We start from the raw sequence: 17299 nt of genomic DNA on the forward strand, positions 1-17299 counted from the left end.
GCTGCTATAAATGTAAGAAATTTTCAATCTAGTGCATCTGTAATTTTAATTACTTTTAAGAAAACAAATAATGGGTTATGGAAAAGATCTCTTGTGTTCGTAGAACCACATGCGTCTTTTACAAAATAAAAGTAATCCATGAGTCACTAGATGAAATGATCATGGGGACACAATGTATTTGAAGTTTAGAACTTGAGATCACTTAAGTCAAAATAAGCTACACCAATAGATTCTCGGTAGTTTCTTAAAGATTTAATGTCTCTCTAGGTCTCTATTTTAGTTTAGAATTTCAACTAGATTCTTGTATTCTTGTTGAATATGTGTATTATGTGTGATGAGTTTTATTATCTAGGTTATGTCTAATTTGGATCAACGACATGAATTGTGTTGTGTTCAGGAATTAATATTTTTTGACACCTATATGGAGAGTATTACGATGATTTGAGGGAATTCCACCAACATCTCCCAACACTATTGAAGCCTGGTGGTATCTACTCATTCTTCAAAGGCAGCTAGATATGTACTATCTTCTTCTCTGCCAGTCTATAGAAGACCCTGAATGATGTAGAAAATTTATATTCTGCAGTTTAGAAGAATTGCACCCTCTACAGTTACTAATTTCGCCGTTGATGCCATGGTTATTGAACTCGCGAGTTAACTCGTTAACTCGGTCGAGTTTATGAGTTCACTCGGGGCTTTTGAGTTAACTTGTATGCAGACTCATTTTTGGTGTGGGATTGGTAGAATTGTGATAGGCTCGTTAAACTCACCTGAAATTGGGAGTTAGGTTTCGATTTTGCGAGTTTGAGAAGAAATTTTTTAGGTTTCACCAGATTAGGTTTTTAGAGCTTTCATTGAACTGATTCACTCATTGCTTTCATTCTCACTGTTCATATCCTTTCTCGCTCTCTCACCGACAATCTCACCGATCTCGCCTTTATCGCGCCGTTATTCATCAGGTTCGCCCTCTTTCGCGTCTTTGATCTTGCCCTCCGTCACACCTTCCTTGTCGTCATTCGAGCTCGCATACGTTCGTGCCATCGTCGTCGATCTCGTCATCACCGTTGATCTGTCGTTGATCTAGCTGTCAATCTCTCCTTTAAGCTCTGTTTGCCTGGTTCGCGCTTGCCGTCGTGCTTGCCACAGTCGCTTCTGATCTCTCCTCCTTCGAGTTTTGCTTCTAGAGTGAAGTTTTTTTATTTTAACTTTACAAAACAACCCCTAATTGTGTTTTTGTTAAAGAAATTAAATCATTAGGGTTTATTAAAAAAATGAAATTCACTCCACTATTTGCGTTTCTATTTCCCGTGTTTATCTTTTTTTTAACATGTAAATATTTAATACTAAAGTAATTATGAGTCCTCTTATGCCACTTAAATGAAGTGTAAACTATATTCAATTAAAATTATGATAAAAAAGTAATAATATTAAAAAAATATATGTAAATATATATAATATGATAAACTAATCATTATAATAATATTATAAAAAATAAAAACATTACTTATAATATTGTAAATATTGAATTATTATATTATTTATAAATATTTTAAAATATTTTTATATGAAGTAAACTCTTACAAATTTATGATTCGAGTTTACCATCCGAGTTTACTAAGCTCTCACGAGTTTACGTAAACTCACGAGTTTACGTAAATTCTCGAGTTTAACAATCTTGGTTGATAGTTTTTGTCCCTTTTTATATTTAAATCAAAGGAATGACTGAAGTCTCATGCGACATTTTTTCAAAATTGTTGAGGATATTAAATTGAGTGGTGTACGGTTTGATTTTAATCACAGTCAAAAGTGTTCTTACATTGTTGTTGCATTTGTAACATAAAAAATGATACTGTAAGAATACATGGAATCATATTGAAATCCTCAACTTCATATGTTAATTTGATTACACGGTGTCGTTTAAATTTAGAAGTCTTTGGCTATAATCACCATGATTCAAGAAAGATCACCATACTCAATAACGAAGGATTTCTTTTCTTTTCAAATTATGGAATTCAGAAAAAAAAAAAAAACTATTGTTTTCAAGTCTAAGGCTACAGAATGCTTAGACCTATTGACGATACTAAGTAGCAGCCAAAAATTTGTATCAATTTTTCATGATATTATGCATGGGTCAGATATATTATGGCGAATTCGTCAGATTCCACTATGGAAGACACAATGGAATCTGATAAGTGAGATTCCGGGTAATTGTTTCCATAATCTTCTTCTGTCCGAAGAAATGACTCATCGAAATAATGAGTTACTATTGATATCGACACATCTGAGATCACTAAATGCGCAGGAGTTCTTCTATTCAATCATTTTCCTTCTCCTTGTTGCTGGATATATCTTTCATACACATCTTCTCTTTGTTTCTCGAGCTATAGTGAGTTACACACAGAGTTTGAAAAGGTAAAATCTTTGATGATTCTATCAAACATGATTGAGTTCCGAAAACTTTTGGATAGGTATCCTACATCTGAACTGAATTCTTTCTGGTTCAAGAATCTCTTTCTAGTTGCTCTGGAACAATTAGNAGATTCTCTAGAAGAAATACGGAGTTTTGCTTTTGGTAGCAACATGCTATGGGCTGGTGGTCCTGCTTATGGGGTTAAATCCATACGTTCTAAGAATCAATATTGGAATCTCATCGATCTCATAAGTATTATACCAAATCCCATCAATCGAATCGCTTTTTCGAGAAATACGAGACATCTAAGTCATCCAAGTAAAGCAATNTATTCCTTGATAAGAAAAATAAAAAACGTGAATGGTGATTGGATTAATGATCAAATAGAATCCTGGGTCTCGAACACTGATTCAATTGATGATAAAGAAAAAGAATTCTTGGTTTAGTTTTCTACCTTAGTTAAGTTTTATCCCTACTTTCCCTTTGTTAAGCTTTCTATATGAAGTTGAAGGTAACAATCTAATCAAGTTAGTGTGGTAATAGCAAGTTTCACCGTCTTCTCAATTCTTGACTAATTAAGGGAATGAATTGTTACTGGATATGTTTGCAATTAAAATCAGACACAAGCGCGACTCTTTTTCCCCCTTGAAAGTATGATTTGTTTTAATGGATAACACTAATAAAGATAGATAAGCTTATTCCTGGAACGACTTTAAAAAAATAGAAAATTAAGAAAATTCACGAGAACTTTTATAAAAATAAACTGTATATAAATTAATTTTCATTGAAAAAGATATTTTATTTTAATTATATTTCTCTTCATGAAATGTTTTATATAGCAATTACCCATTCACAGGATAAATCATAGAGGCATATATCTCTTCATATGTGGATCTTGTGAAGCAAAAGAATATGAAATTTTGTGGGTCTTCATTTGAGTAGTTCACTGTTGTAATTGCATGACAACATGGGATCTCACTTATCATCCACTTCCTGCAACTACACTGTTGACTCTCAAGGTCCACCGTGAACTTGTTAGCCATAATTGCAGTGTGTCTAACCTCAAACAACTTTGGTCCAAACCAGCTGACAAAAACAAAGCACATTCCAGTAAGTTAACAATGGACATCAACATAAATAAGATTGTATATGATTATAAATAACAAATTTACCTTGGGACCCAATATCTAGACAAATTTGATTCCTTCATAAGCTTGTTCTTTATCTTTGGGCAGATAGTGAAATCCATAGATGCGACCTTGCTTTTATTGGTGGCTCAATGTTTCGTAAGATAAAGTCTCATCTCCTCTAGCATTGTGATTATTGGTTTTCCTCTTGCAAGCACAATAACATTGTAGAAAGCTTCAGAAATATTATTGTCAAGAAAATCACATGCAGCTTGAGTTGTGAATCGAGACCTTGACCAATACTTGTTATGAACATAAATGTTGATAATGAGACCATGCAAAACTATTTCAAATGTGCATCTTATTGACAAATTTTACCTGGGGGGAATGGCTATCAGGTATTTATAAGCTTCTATTTTGACCTGTTTTATATTCAACATTTCTCTCTCCCATGCCTGTGGGTACGTGCTAGTGGCAGCCCTCCACATCAAAATCCTCAAAGTCTGACAAGGGAACCTCTTTCTAGAATTTGCGTAGAGGTGCCTCATGCAGAACCTTTGGTCTATCCCAAGAAAAATTTTATGGACAGCTGGCATCAACCCTTGTCCACATGAATAAATAAATGAAGGTTTAATACATGATTTACACTGAGTTAATTCATTATAATAATGTAAGGAATAGTTGTACCTTCTGTTGGTCAGACATCCACGTGCACCCACCACACACTTCATTTCCTCCAAGGTCTTCTACCAATAACTGCAAAAACCAACTACATGTCTCTTTGTTCTCTACTTCAACAATGACATATGCAAGGGGAAGCATTTGGTCATTTGGGTCCCTTCCAATTGAAGTGAATAACTTTCCCTTATATTGCCATTTCAAAAAACATCCATCTAAACAAATACTTGGCCTAGAACTGACAAAGTTGTCCTTACAACCTTTCAAGCAAACATAGAATCTTTTAAAAATTGCCTCACCATTAACACTGTCAACGTTTACCTTAACTGTTGACCCAGGATTAGACCTCAACAATTCATGTGCATAATCATATATTCTTCTAAGTTGTTCTTTAAAATCTCCACTAAGTTGATTTGTTGTCATTAACTTTGCCCTTTTGTGCTTTGGAGATGGAAACTTTAGTATCCCATTTACGTAATGCTTTATTACCTATGTCTTGGACCTTTAAATTAGGATTGTCTCGTAAAGACCTACCTATTTCGTGACTCAGCCTCTTTGTATTCAAAATTTTAATATTAAGTTATCTGCTGCAACTATGGGTATCATTTATTTTCCTTAATTGCCAAAATTGTCGTGTTGGCAAATACCCAGAGTAAGCTACCCATGGACACTTACCTTGTCCACCCATGCATCTAACCCTCACCCTACGCTTATCATTTTTAACAAACTTCAAAGCCCTCTCAATATGCACATCATAACTTCTAATGGTCTCCTTAAAGTCATCCTTATCTGCAAATAATGTCCTAACTTTTCATTTATAATTTGTCATTGACTTTTGTTTCTCATATGTAGGAAACGGACCTGGCTTTGGTCTATCTTCATTCTCGTTCTCACTACCATTATTTTCTCGAGTTAATAAGACATCATAATACCATTCGTCATCTGACAACCCCCTAGCACTGACTTCAGCCCTATACTCTTCATCATTGTCCTCCAAACTAATACCAACCTTTTCTTCCTTCTCCACGTACTCATCACCACTAAGATGATCCATATCTCCTTCATCCTCACTCTCTACTTCAACTTCAACCTCACTGTCCACTTCATCCTCACTCTCCACTACAACTTCTTCCTGCACTCCACCATCCACCGCCTTTCCAACACTTTCTTCCACCTCCACTTCACCATCCACCTCATGTCCACCATTTTGTTCCACCTGCACTCCACCATCCACCTCTTGTCCACCACTTTGTTCCACCTCGACTCCACCTTCCACCTCCACTCCACCATTACTTTCAAGCTCCACTCCACCATGTATATCCACCTGAACTCCACCCTCTATATCCAACTCCACCTCCAATCTGCCAATTGTCCCCATCAAATCACCCTCACTAACCAACCACCCTCAGTCAACAACTGCACCCCTACTTCAACCTCATTATGCACTTCAACCTTGTCCATATTTCCTTCACCACCACGGTTAACATGTGGGAAACCTACAACCCCACTACCCTCACCACTCGAACCAGGTGCTTCAGCTTCACAAAGAAAATAAATTTGGTTCACATCATCTTCTACAACCTATGCATGGTTCATGCCATGTACAACATACATGTCAATTTTCCCTAAAAATTTTGCCACCTTCATTGTATTCATTGCTCATTTATCATCATACAGTTTATGTAACAAATGTTGTACGTTGTAATATAACTCTTTCACTTGAAGGTACCCTAGATCTTTTAGTGCACCGAGTATTTCATAAACACTCCATTTATTAGGATCAACGTCCCAATAAGCAATTTGTCCATCCATATACTTAAAGGGGGATTCTGTTATCAAGGTCCCACCGTGATGGACCACTACCTCAAACCTTTCCCCAGACAGCTGAATCCCTACAACTCTAATGAAAACGAGGACCACTAAAATGACTTAAACAAACAACAATAGGACCACTATCAACACCAAAAGCCGACAATCTTGCACACTGTCTTCCACCACCTAAAAGTCGACTACTATAATCATATTTAAAACACAATACGCAATACATTACAAAACAACTCAACAGAAAATATTTAAAGAACAAATTTATACCCCCAAAATCATCGTCAATCGAACAAAATCAAATTAAACCCTAACCCCCAAATAAAACAACAAGAACATTAACTAATTAGGCTTAGATTAGGACCATTTACCTCACGTATGTACGATGTTCCAATTACACCTTCAAGGAATCAACAACCAACATTGATTACAACACCAGTTTCACAACAATGTTGAACCCAGAAAATGACGATTTTTCTTTAACCCAAACTTAACCTACCACTCATAGATAAGGTATTTTTCTTTAACCCAGACTTCACAAACCACCTGCCTTACATCATTTAATTTTTTTCTTAATATTTACACATTACAATCACTTCACAGCGCCACGTAATCATCCAACTAAACAACTCATTGAGGTTTCGCCATGCTAGCATCTGTACTGTTATGATTTTAACGGCGTCTACGAAAAGGATCTTATTGAACATTTTTTAATGAAATATGGAGCCTTAGTGAACTTTTTTCAAAGGTATGATCGTTTTGAATCAAACCTCCAAAAGAAGGGACCAAATGATATATTAAACCTTTACATTACTATATAAATATTCTTTTAGTCACATAAGTTAGGATCGTGTTAAACAATGAACAAAAATAATGACTTTTGTATGTATATAGGTAAATTTAAACAAGAAAAAAATTACGAATTTAGAAAAAAAATTTCAAAATTATGGATTTAGACAAATCGTGAGATTCAGACGACTTTAAATGAAGAAATCATGGGATCCAAGCATTGTAATTGATTACCATGTATCTTTTCATTATAAATTAATAAAAATATTGAAATTGTAGGGGTTAACAACTTCTCTTATTAAAACTGTGCACCCCACACACTTTTACTTTTTTTTTTAATTTTTTTTTATTTAAGATGATTTATAATTTTTAAATAATGTATTTAAATGTATATAAAATATTGTAAATTATATATAATTAATAATTAAATTTTCTTAATATTATTAAATAAATAAATTCTATGGTTTTAATTATTTTTGTAATTAAACTAAATTTCTTATAAAATAATTTCAATTAAATAATTTATAGTTATAATTATTGTAATTATGAAATTAAAAATTAAAAAAAATATTTCATTATAATTTTTTTTTTGAATATTTATTATTATATTTTATTTTTTAGAATTATAATTAATTAATAACAATTTTTTTCATTATAAACTATTTAAATTGATAAATATTTTAAATAATTAAAATTGTAAGGGTTGCGTGCACCCTATTATTTAAAGTGATCAATAATATTTAAATAATGTATTTAAATGTATATAAAATATTATAATTTATATATAAATAATAATTGAATGTTTTTTAAAATTATTAAATAAATAAATTTTATTGTTTTCACTTTTTTTTAATAAAATTAAAATTTTTATCAAATGATTTATATTAAATAATCTGTAACCATAACTGTTGTAATTACATAAATAAAAATGCATAAATTTATTTTTTTATCTTTTTATTATAATTAATATATGTTTATTTTCTTCATTTATTGTCTACTCCCACAACTTGTCTAATTTGTAATTTGGATTTTTTTTTTTCTAGATCCATAATTTTTTGAGGTTTAAATTTGCCTAATTAATATATAAAAAAAACCCAAAAATAATAATTTGATATAAGTATAAAAAAAATTATTTTAAATATAAAAATTTATTTTTTTATAACTATTTCACTCATAAAATGAATGTAAATGCATTTTCCTCTGTCATATGATGAGAGAATGGTCCCAAATTGACGTTGGAGTTTACGAAGCCTACTCCCAAACTCATGTTTCTCATGGTTCACCAAAAAAGAAAGGTAGGCGTGGCTCCATGAATGTGAAACCTTATAAATAGAGTCAAATTCCATGTATTCTACATTCCTTTCATTATCTCTTATTTATCTTTCTCAACAGCTCCCAACCTTAGTATACACTACAATGCCTTTCGTTCACTCTATCTTTGCTGTACCAAATCAGCCTATATTTTCTCCAACCAACTGCTCAGCAATTCCGGCTGTAATGCTCAGCCCCAAGCATGCCCACTGTAGTAAAAGCCATTTCACCATTGCATTGCAGCAAGATATCCATATTTCTAAAAATGGAAAAGATAGGGTAAGGGTCACTTTCTTTTATTCATGCTTCACATGAAGGTGTTTGATATTATTTGTAGCTAGCTGACCCTACCAATATTAATCTTTCAGGATGAACTTCAAATAAGACATGCTAAAACATTGGAGGAAGTTAAGNGGGGACTTCTTGGCAAGGCAATACAAAGTTCTGACCATGATTTACTTATGGTGGACTCNATCCAAAGATTAGGTATTGAGCACCATTTTAACGAGGAAATTGAAGNAATTCTTAAAAGGAAGGAACTGATGCTCAGAGTTAACAGCCATCGAAATGACTATCAAAAACTGTCAGAAGTTGCACTTCAATTTCGTCTGTTAAGGCAAGAGGGGTATTACATCCANGCAGGTTTGTGTGCCTTGCTGTCTCAAAATGATGACCTAATTTTTGATGAAAATGAGATAGTCGAGGAAGTAGAACAGCCATTAACTATTAACATTTTAGCATTTATTACATAAAGCTAGATAAGGATAGAAAGGTTAATGGGAATGCTTGGAATTTCTTTAGTACTGAAGTAAGTATTATTGTTGCTGCATCTTACAGATATATTTGACAAGTTCTGGGACAATAAGGGCAAGCTCAAACTATCATTGTGTAAGGATATCAATGGGTTAATTGCTTTGTTTGAAGCCTCTCAATTAAGCATAGAAGGAGAAGATTATCTTGATGAGGCAGAGGAATCTAGCCGCCAGTATCTAAATATGTGGTTGTCNAGATTTCATGACCATCCTCAAGTGAAAGTTGTGGCTGATTCATTAAGATATCCTATTCGTAAAAGCTTGCCAAGGTTCACATCGACANACNCTTTGCAATTACAAAACACAGGATGGACAAGCTCTTTAAAAGAANTATGCAGAATANACNCTGAAATTATGAGCTCTTTGCATCTGAAGGAGATTTTTGCAGTTTCCAAGTAAGTTGCAGTTAATATAAGAGAAATATATAACATGGTTATAACTCATATTAATTACGCAGTCCATTCAAAAACTCCTTTATTTCATTACTTGTTGTATTATTAAATAATTATACGACAAAGAAGTTATTAGATATAATTTCTTTGAATATAGCGTTCTGTATAATATAGTAGCATCATCATTAATCATTCATAGGGTATCATATTAACAATTTGTGCTTAATTATAGATGGTGGAAAGAGCTAGCTCTGGCAAATGAGTTACCTTTCGCAAGAGACGAACCAATAAAATGGTACATGTGGTCCATGGCATGCATCCCAGACCCACGACTCTCAGAAGCAAGAATTGAGCTCACAAGATCACTCTCCCTGGTTTACATCATTGATGATATATTTGATTTTTGTGCAAATATTGATGAACTCACTCTCTTTACAGAAGCTGTNAAGAGGTATTATACAAACTATTTTTTTGTTTTTTTAAAGTTTTTTTAACTAAGGTATAGAGTTCTTTTTAAAAAAATTATTTAGTTTATCCAGAAATTTATTTTATTTTTTAATTTTTACAGAAAATTTTGTTCAAATAAAATCTTACTTTTCAATTTTTAGAATATGCTGCCGTACATCTTTTCATGGTAAAATGAAAGGAGAAGAAAAAAAATGNATGGTCATTGCTTTGAATTATTTTCTCTGGCTAAGCCAACTGACTGGGTGAACATGTGCAGGTGGGACATGGCAGCCATGGAGCAATTACCGGAATACATGAAAGGATGTTTTAGGGCTCTTTATGGCATAACTAACGAATTTGCTTTCAAGGTCAACACCAAACACGGATGGAATCCTATAACAACCTTAGTAAAATCGGTAAAATCTCGTTAAAGTTTTGTAAATGTTACATACAAATATATTTGCTTTGTGAGAAGACACACACAACACACGAGGCTATTTTCATTAACTACAAACACCCTCGTATAACATCCTTCAAGAATCAATGATGATTGTTGTTCTAATTTGGCTGTTACAGTGGGTAATGCTCATGAATGCTTTTCTGGAAGAAGCAAAATGGTTTAGATCAGGGTACGTGCCGAAGGCAGAAGAGTACCTGAAGAACGGAATAGTGAGCACTGGGGTGCATATGATCTTTGTGCACTATTTCTTTTTCATAGGTGAGGGTATAACGGAGGAAACAGCCGCCGTAATGGAGGGATTTCCAACTCTGTTATCTGCAACAGCCACCATTCTAAGGTTGTGTGATGATCTGGAAGGGGACCATTCTAAGGTAGCCAGAAAACCATCTTTTTCTTACGTCATCATTGATATCACTTTAAATTATTTGTGTGTGGACTACAGATAATTCACATTTGAAATGTTTAACATGGATAACTTAACTTCACCATCTTTCCTTGAAATATACATATGCGGCTATCATTCCATCTCTTTTGTTGATCACTTATCAATATATAGAAAATATCACTAGTAAAAAATTACCTTTTTACAGCGCACATTATGCCACAATAAATTGAACTTATATGTCGCGGTTCCCCACATAACTGCGGCATATACTCCTGTCACCAACCCCTTTGCCTCCAGAGGAAAAAAATTTAATGACAGGGGAATAGGCCGCGGTTCTCTGACCAACCGCGGCCTATTCCCCCTGCCACCTGCTGACATTCCCCATCAGTCAGCCCCTGCATTAAATTGACAGGGGAATAGGTCGCGGTTCTCTGACCAACCGCTGTCTATTCCCCTGTCAATTTAATGCAGGGGCTGACTGATGGAGAATGTCAGCAGGTGGCAGGGGGAATAGGCCGCGGTTCTCACTGCACTAGTGTATATAAGATATATATATATATATATATATATATATATATATATATATATATATATATATATATGAAGGCAAACCTCACTTAAGCTAATTAATGCAGGGTGTTAAAGGTGATGCGAATGATGGGTCGTATATGAAGTGCTACATGATAGAGCATCCGGAAGTTTCCATTGAAGAGGCAAGGAAGCATGCAACTGAATTGATTTCGAATGCATGGAAACGTCTGAACCAAGAATGTCTCACAGATGCAAATCAGTTACCATCTTCTTTCACCAAAGTTTGCCTCAATGCTACTCGCATGGTGCCTCTCATGTACAGTTATGACACAAATACTCCATCCAAGCTAGAGGAGTATGTTATATCGTTGCTTCAAAGTGGTGCTATGAAAAGTATTCCTCAAGATCAAACCACTGTTTCATCAAGTAATCTTACATCAACTGAATAGTTATAAATATAAGTGGTAACAAATTTATTTTTAAAATAAAATCTCAAAGTTTATCGAATTAAATAAAATTATTTTAATGTTCGATTTATTCCTTTTTAATATGTAAACTACTTTTATTTTTATTAAATTAAATGAGTTTAAGAAGATTCCGTTGACATGTCAACTGCTTATCCGAGATTGAATGGTCCATGACCAATTACTTTCCCGATGTTCTGTCTTAAGATAACCTTTTTCATGTATATGCTTTGAATAAGTTTCTACGCAAATAGGTCAAAGAAGTTTTAAATTGCCACGTGTAACGAAGCAATTAAGAATTATAATTCTACTTTCTTCTCATTAGTCTTTTATCCATTTTACTTGCTAACCATTGTACATCTGTTGAAATTAATTTGGTATCCTTTAGATTATGAATTGAACAAGTGAGAAATAGGAAAATCGTCTAGAGAATAATTTCACTCTAGGAAAACAAAATAACAAGATGAAAAATTAAAAGAAAAAAGAAAAAAAATCATTAACTTATTTGAATTTATTATTTAATACCCACTATTCCATGCATAGTTTGAAGAGTTTATTTTGAATTATGTTATTAGTTAAATGTTTTCCTTGTTGTTACATTAAGATCTAACATTTTATTTTAACTTAAAGATTTTATATATATATAATTATATATATATATATATATATATATATATATATATATATATATATATATATATTTATTGTAATAATGTTTTCTTTTCTCTTCAATTAAGAGACACTAATTTAAATTATTCAAAATGAATACATGTAACAAAAAGTGAACAAATTTATTAGAAAATTATGCAGTGATTATAATTATAGATGAAAAAAGAGAAAGAGAAAAGAAAAAATGTTTAAAAAAATCATCACATTATAAGTCATTATTACAATCTCAGTAACTTATATTATATCTATGCACAAATTCCTTTTATATCGGTTAAAAGACTCTCCTACTACAGAAGAGTTGTGTAAATATATAAGTTTGTGCAATTTGACTTACTATACATCAATTGCGACACTAAATAATATTATATCTCACATTTTACATTAATAACATTTAATTATAGTATCAAATTAACATATAATTTTGAATATGTAAGAATGTAAAAAATACCTAAATGTAAACATAAATTTTATAAATAAAATTTGATTACTTTATTATTAAAAGTTTGAGTTATAAATATAAAATCAGTTAATTGATTTTCATTTTATAAAAGCTATCCATTATCTAAAATTTATCCGTGTTTCTTTCTCTACACACTCTTTAAGACTATGATAATCTACCTATCTGATTGAAGACCTGAATGTATCATAAGAGTCTTGCATAAAAAATTATACATGTAGTATCAGAATTTCATTTTTGCGTAAGTTTGTTTCTAACTTTTCTTTTCAATCAATTTTTAATAGTGTTGCATTCATGTACTAAAAACTTTTGCATGTGACTCTAGGGGCACAAAATAAATAGAAAAATAATATTTTAACATCAATTTTTTTGATACTATTTTGACACTGCAGATGTATCAAAATGTGGTTGGACGATTTCAAATTAAAAAAAAAAAAACACCTTTGATTTTTCTCTTTCAAATATACCTTTGTCTCAGCTTATTTTAATTTGAAACCGTCGAACCACATTTTGACACGTGTGCAGTGTAAAAATGGTGTCAAAAATTGGTTTTAAAATATCATTTTCTAAATAAATATTTGTTTGATTAGGATTATCCATATCACTGATATGAATTTTCTATATAAAAGTATAATATTTTATAAGGTTTCAAGTTATTAGAGCTTAGTATGTTAGAAGTTCAATTTGAAGTAAGAGAAACTAGTTAGTATTTCTATAGTATTTCTAAGGACAAATTATTATGTGGTGTGATTTAATGATGTATATTTTTATCCAAACTCTACTAAATATACAAACTTGCAAAAGAGAAAGATACTTATATGGTGAGAATTGTTGGAGATTTCGATAATCTAGATTCATGTGGAAGAGAATGATTTTAAGCCAGTGGTATAAAATTAACCTTGTCTTGGAAAATATCTTGTCTTGAAAATTGAATGACAACATATGAATGAGACAATCCGTAAAAATAAAAAACACGTGATTGATGAACAAAATAATAGCGTACACACCAGTTATGACAAGTTGTGTATTCTATTTATTTTCAAAAAATCAACTTGTTTTATTTAAAATGGATATTGCCTTTATGTTTAAAATTGATGTAACGTGGCCCTCTCTCGTTCCAGTTAAGTTGATGACGGAGGAATTTATCATTTCCAAAAACTTTAAATTGTCAGTGAGCTTTGATTGATATTTAATGATATTGTTAAATCTCACTATTTTGATTTTAAATAGTGAAGATATTGAATTTTTATTTAAAAAAGCATGTTAAGAATTCCTATTTGTGTTTTTAATGTATAAATAATTAAAAATAAAAACCATAATTATAGATGGATTTTAGGAATGCTTTACTACTTTAAAACAAATAACAATGTCGGTCCGTCTAATTTAGTAGAAAGGACAACGATGTATCAGCCTCAAAAGTTGAAAAACTAAATTAAAAAAGAAGAAACAAATTGAATTTTTAATAAAAAGATGAAAAATAGTAATTTATCCTAAAACCAATTAATAGCAAAAAGAACATGATATTTTTCTAAACAATGGAGAGTTTAGCTTGAATAACAATATTGTGAGATAATGAATTTTTATTCGTAGTTAAAGCATAAGTATATTTGAATCAGCTTAACCATAAATATTTTGTACAGAAAAAAATATATAATCGAGTTTCTTTATATTTATATATATATATATATATATATATATATATATATATATATATATATATATATATATATATATATTATAACAGTATAAAATTATCAAAATTAATGAAACATTATATATATGCTATAAGAACAACTAGATAAAACAAACTTTTCACAAAAGAAGAGATCTACTTTTGTAGATCCATCTAACTACACTTCTGTTTTTTCCTCACCTTTCGCTGAAATAACTGTAAAAACTTCTTCCTAAGCTCACATCATTTAAGTGATTATTGCAAAAGAGAAATAACATACAAAGACAAACAACAGAAAAGCAAGGGTAAGCTAGACACAAAACAATACTTTATAAGTTTAAAGCATTTCATATAATAGTCATATGTAGTTTAATCCAATCCAAACATCTTAACATGCAAAGAGCTAAACTGACTGTCCGAACTTAGAATGAATGTCGAACTATGACGAGTTGTGCACTTGTTATGGCCTCTACTACTTTGTAAAGTCATTGCCAATTAGTTTTACCCTACCACTTGAACAAGGTTAGTCTGTTACCGCGTCGTAGGCCTCCAAGTAGCACCTAGACTAAGACCTCATACTACTTTTACCACATTATTCAATCTTCCCTACTTGAGAATGAAAGATCATTAAAGTGTTAGGATAACCCCCAAGACTGAGCTCCCTGCATTCATTCTAAAGATACTTGAAATCACACCGAAGATGTCCCTCCTTAGAACATTTACCAACCATGAAACCATTGATATCACTTCACCTTTACATTGAATCCATTTGAAACCATATACATATTCTTTTTTCGAATTCATATTATAAATCAATTTGTACTCCACAACAAGTAATAGAAACCAATCATTCAAACACTCACATACATTGCACACACTTTAAGAAAATATATAAAAACTTAGTTGAAAATCTAATATTTTCGCTTAGCCACCAATTTTACTCGCTCAGCTAAAAGTGTTTGTCAGCCCATTCGCTCAGCCACAAAGACTCGTTGTGCGAAAACAGAAACAATAGGATCTACTCACTCACCTCTCGCTCAACGACAACTCTCGCTCAACTAGAAGTGTTCTGCTCGCTCAGTGGACACACACTTGCTCAACGAGACTACATAATTCTACAACATCAAATCTGCAGAATTTGCACCCTTCAACCTCTCATGACCTATCCTATGCATCTTTTCGAACTTCTAACACTTATAAATTGTATTTTAAACTAGAATTTACTTAATTGAGCATATCTAAACCAACCTAAACTCATTTTAAATTGTTTAATCACAAGATTTCAATACAAACTTAATCAAAACCTCACTTGAGATATCAAAATTGAATTCTACAAGTTCTAACTCATTTTTAAGTAACTTAAGAATTCTAAAAAGTCAGAAATGACTTACTAATACACCCCAAACTTTCTATTTAGACACAGAACCACTGATTCAAAATATCACTAGTCCAAACTCCCAAAATATTTAAAAAATACATATACATACAATCGATAACACCTGTATAAAGATGATAACAGATCAAGTTAGATACAGATAATGTTTATCCGTTATTCGACTCACATGAAAAAATAGTACTCCATTATCCACCTCATTATCCATTGGGTATTCACATAAAAAAACTTATAAATATCCACATTGGATACCCACAAATATATTTTTAAAAATATTTTATATCTTTTCTAGCTCTCTTACCCTTGTGACCCCTCCCAGTATTTTACTCTACTTCCTAAAACCTTATCTTTTAAATCATTCAATCAAAACAATCAACGTTTTGCATGAACGAATACAAGGGAATAATAAACTTTTGACCCATCCACACATAATTGCATGATGAAGAGATTCTCTCCAACCTTCGTCACCAACCCTTCGATTCGCTTCTCTGCTGCCACGTCTAGAGAAAACAACGATGCTAAATATTCCACCTAGGTGTTCATAATCAGCTGTAGTGGCTCACCAGCACCAAGTTTTGGCCACAAGAGTGTGAGGACTCGTGATGGCACCTAGTCGTTAAGGAGGAAAATACAGAGGTCGCAAACCAAGACCTACGCCTCACCTGCATTTTTTTTCTACTCTATTCCTTCACTAACAAGGGAATTATCATTGAAAAATAAAAAATAAACACTACAAAAGAATTACTGTTATTTACAATCAAAATCTATATGTAACACAAAGAATTCGTATGTAAAACAACATTATCTACATATTATATACGGGTAAAAATTCGTATATAAAATGATCATAGATAGTATTAAATATGAATTTATTCGTATATAATTACATAAAATATTCACATGTAATTATATATAGAAAATATGTATATAATTACATAAAGAAAAATATGTAAAGATATGTATGTTATTATATATGAAAAAAAATTGTATGTAATTACTTAAAAAAAATCGTACGAAACTTTTTGACTTTATAAAAAAAAATTAGGTGATCAAACACAATTGTTAAACACTAAGAATTTATAGTTGATAAGAATAAAACACAATTGTCAAATTATCACCAGAAATTAAGCTAAATCAAAAGGAAACTAACATGATTGTTGAACCAACATGATGGTTAAACTATCATATATATGATACAATAAACAAGTTAAGAAAGATTACATATGGAATAATCCATATATAATTCAATTTTTAATATTTGTACGTAAAATTTGTATGTAATAAATCTCTGGCCTACGGATAAAATTCCATACGTAATCCGTATATAAATGATATTTTTCTTGTAGTAAGAACAAATGACATTTATCACACCAATTTTTCTATAAAATTAATTAAGTTTTCCGAGAAGATTATTTGATCAGTCATTTTTTTGTTTCTGTTCATATAATACAGACAAAATAACCACATTATTTTGACTTAGG

The 17299-nt window shown here is 31.6% G+C and overlaps 1 protein-coding gene across 1 annotated transcript; it reads left to right on the forward strand.

Annotated features, from left to right (window-relative positions):
- Positions 1-8185: 8185 nt before the first annotated feature.
- LOC106766374 ((3S,6E)-nerolidol synthase 1) lies at positions 8186-11630 on the forward strand. Its single transcript, XM_014651106.2, has 7 exons — positions 8186-8415; positions 8505-8778; positions 8974-9343; positions 9573-9791; positions 10065-10203; positions 10364-10618; positions 11268-11630. Exons 1-7 carry the CDS (start codon positions 8242-8244, stop codon positions 11610-11612), a joined length of 1776 nt encoding a protein of 591 aa, XP_014506592.1. The 5' UTR covers positions 8186-8241; the 3' UTR covers positions 11613-11630.
- Positions 11631-17299: the final 5669 nt, after the last annotated feature.

Source organism: Vigna radiata, chromosome 7, assembly GCF_000741045.1.
Source record: "Vigna radiata var. radiata cultivar VC1973A chromosome 7, Vradiata_ver6, whole genome shotgun sequence".
Taxonomy (NCBI): Eukaryota; Viridiplantae; Streptophyta; class Magnoliopsida; order Fabales; family Fabaceae; genus Vigna; species Vigna radiata.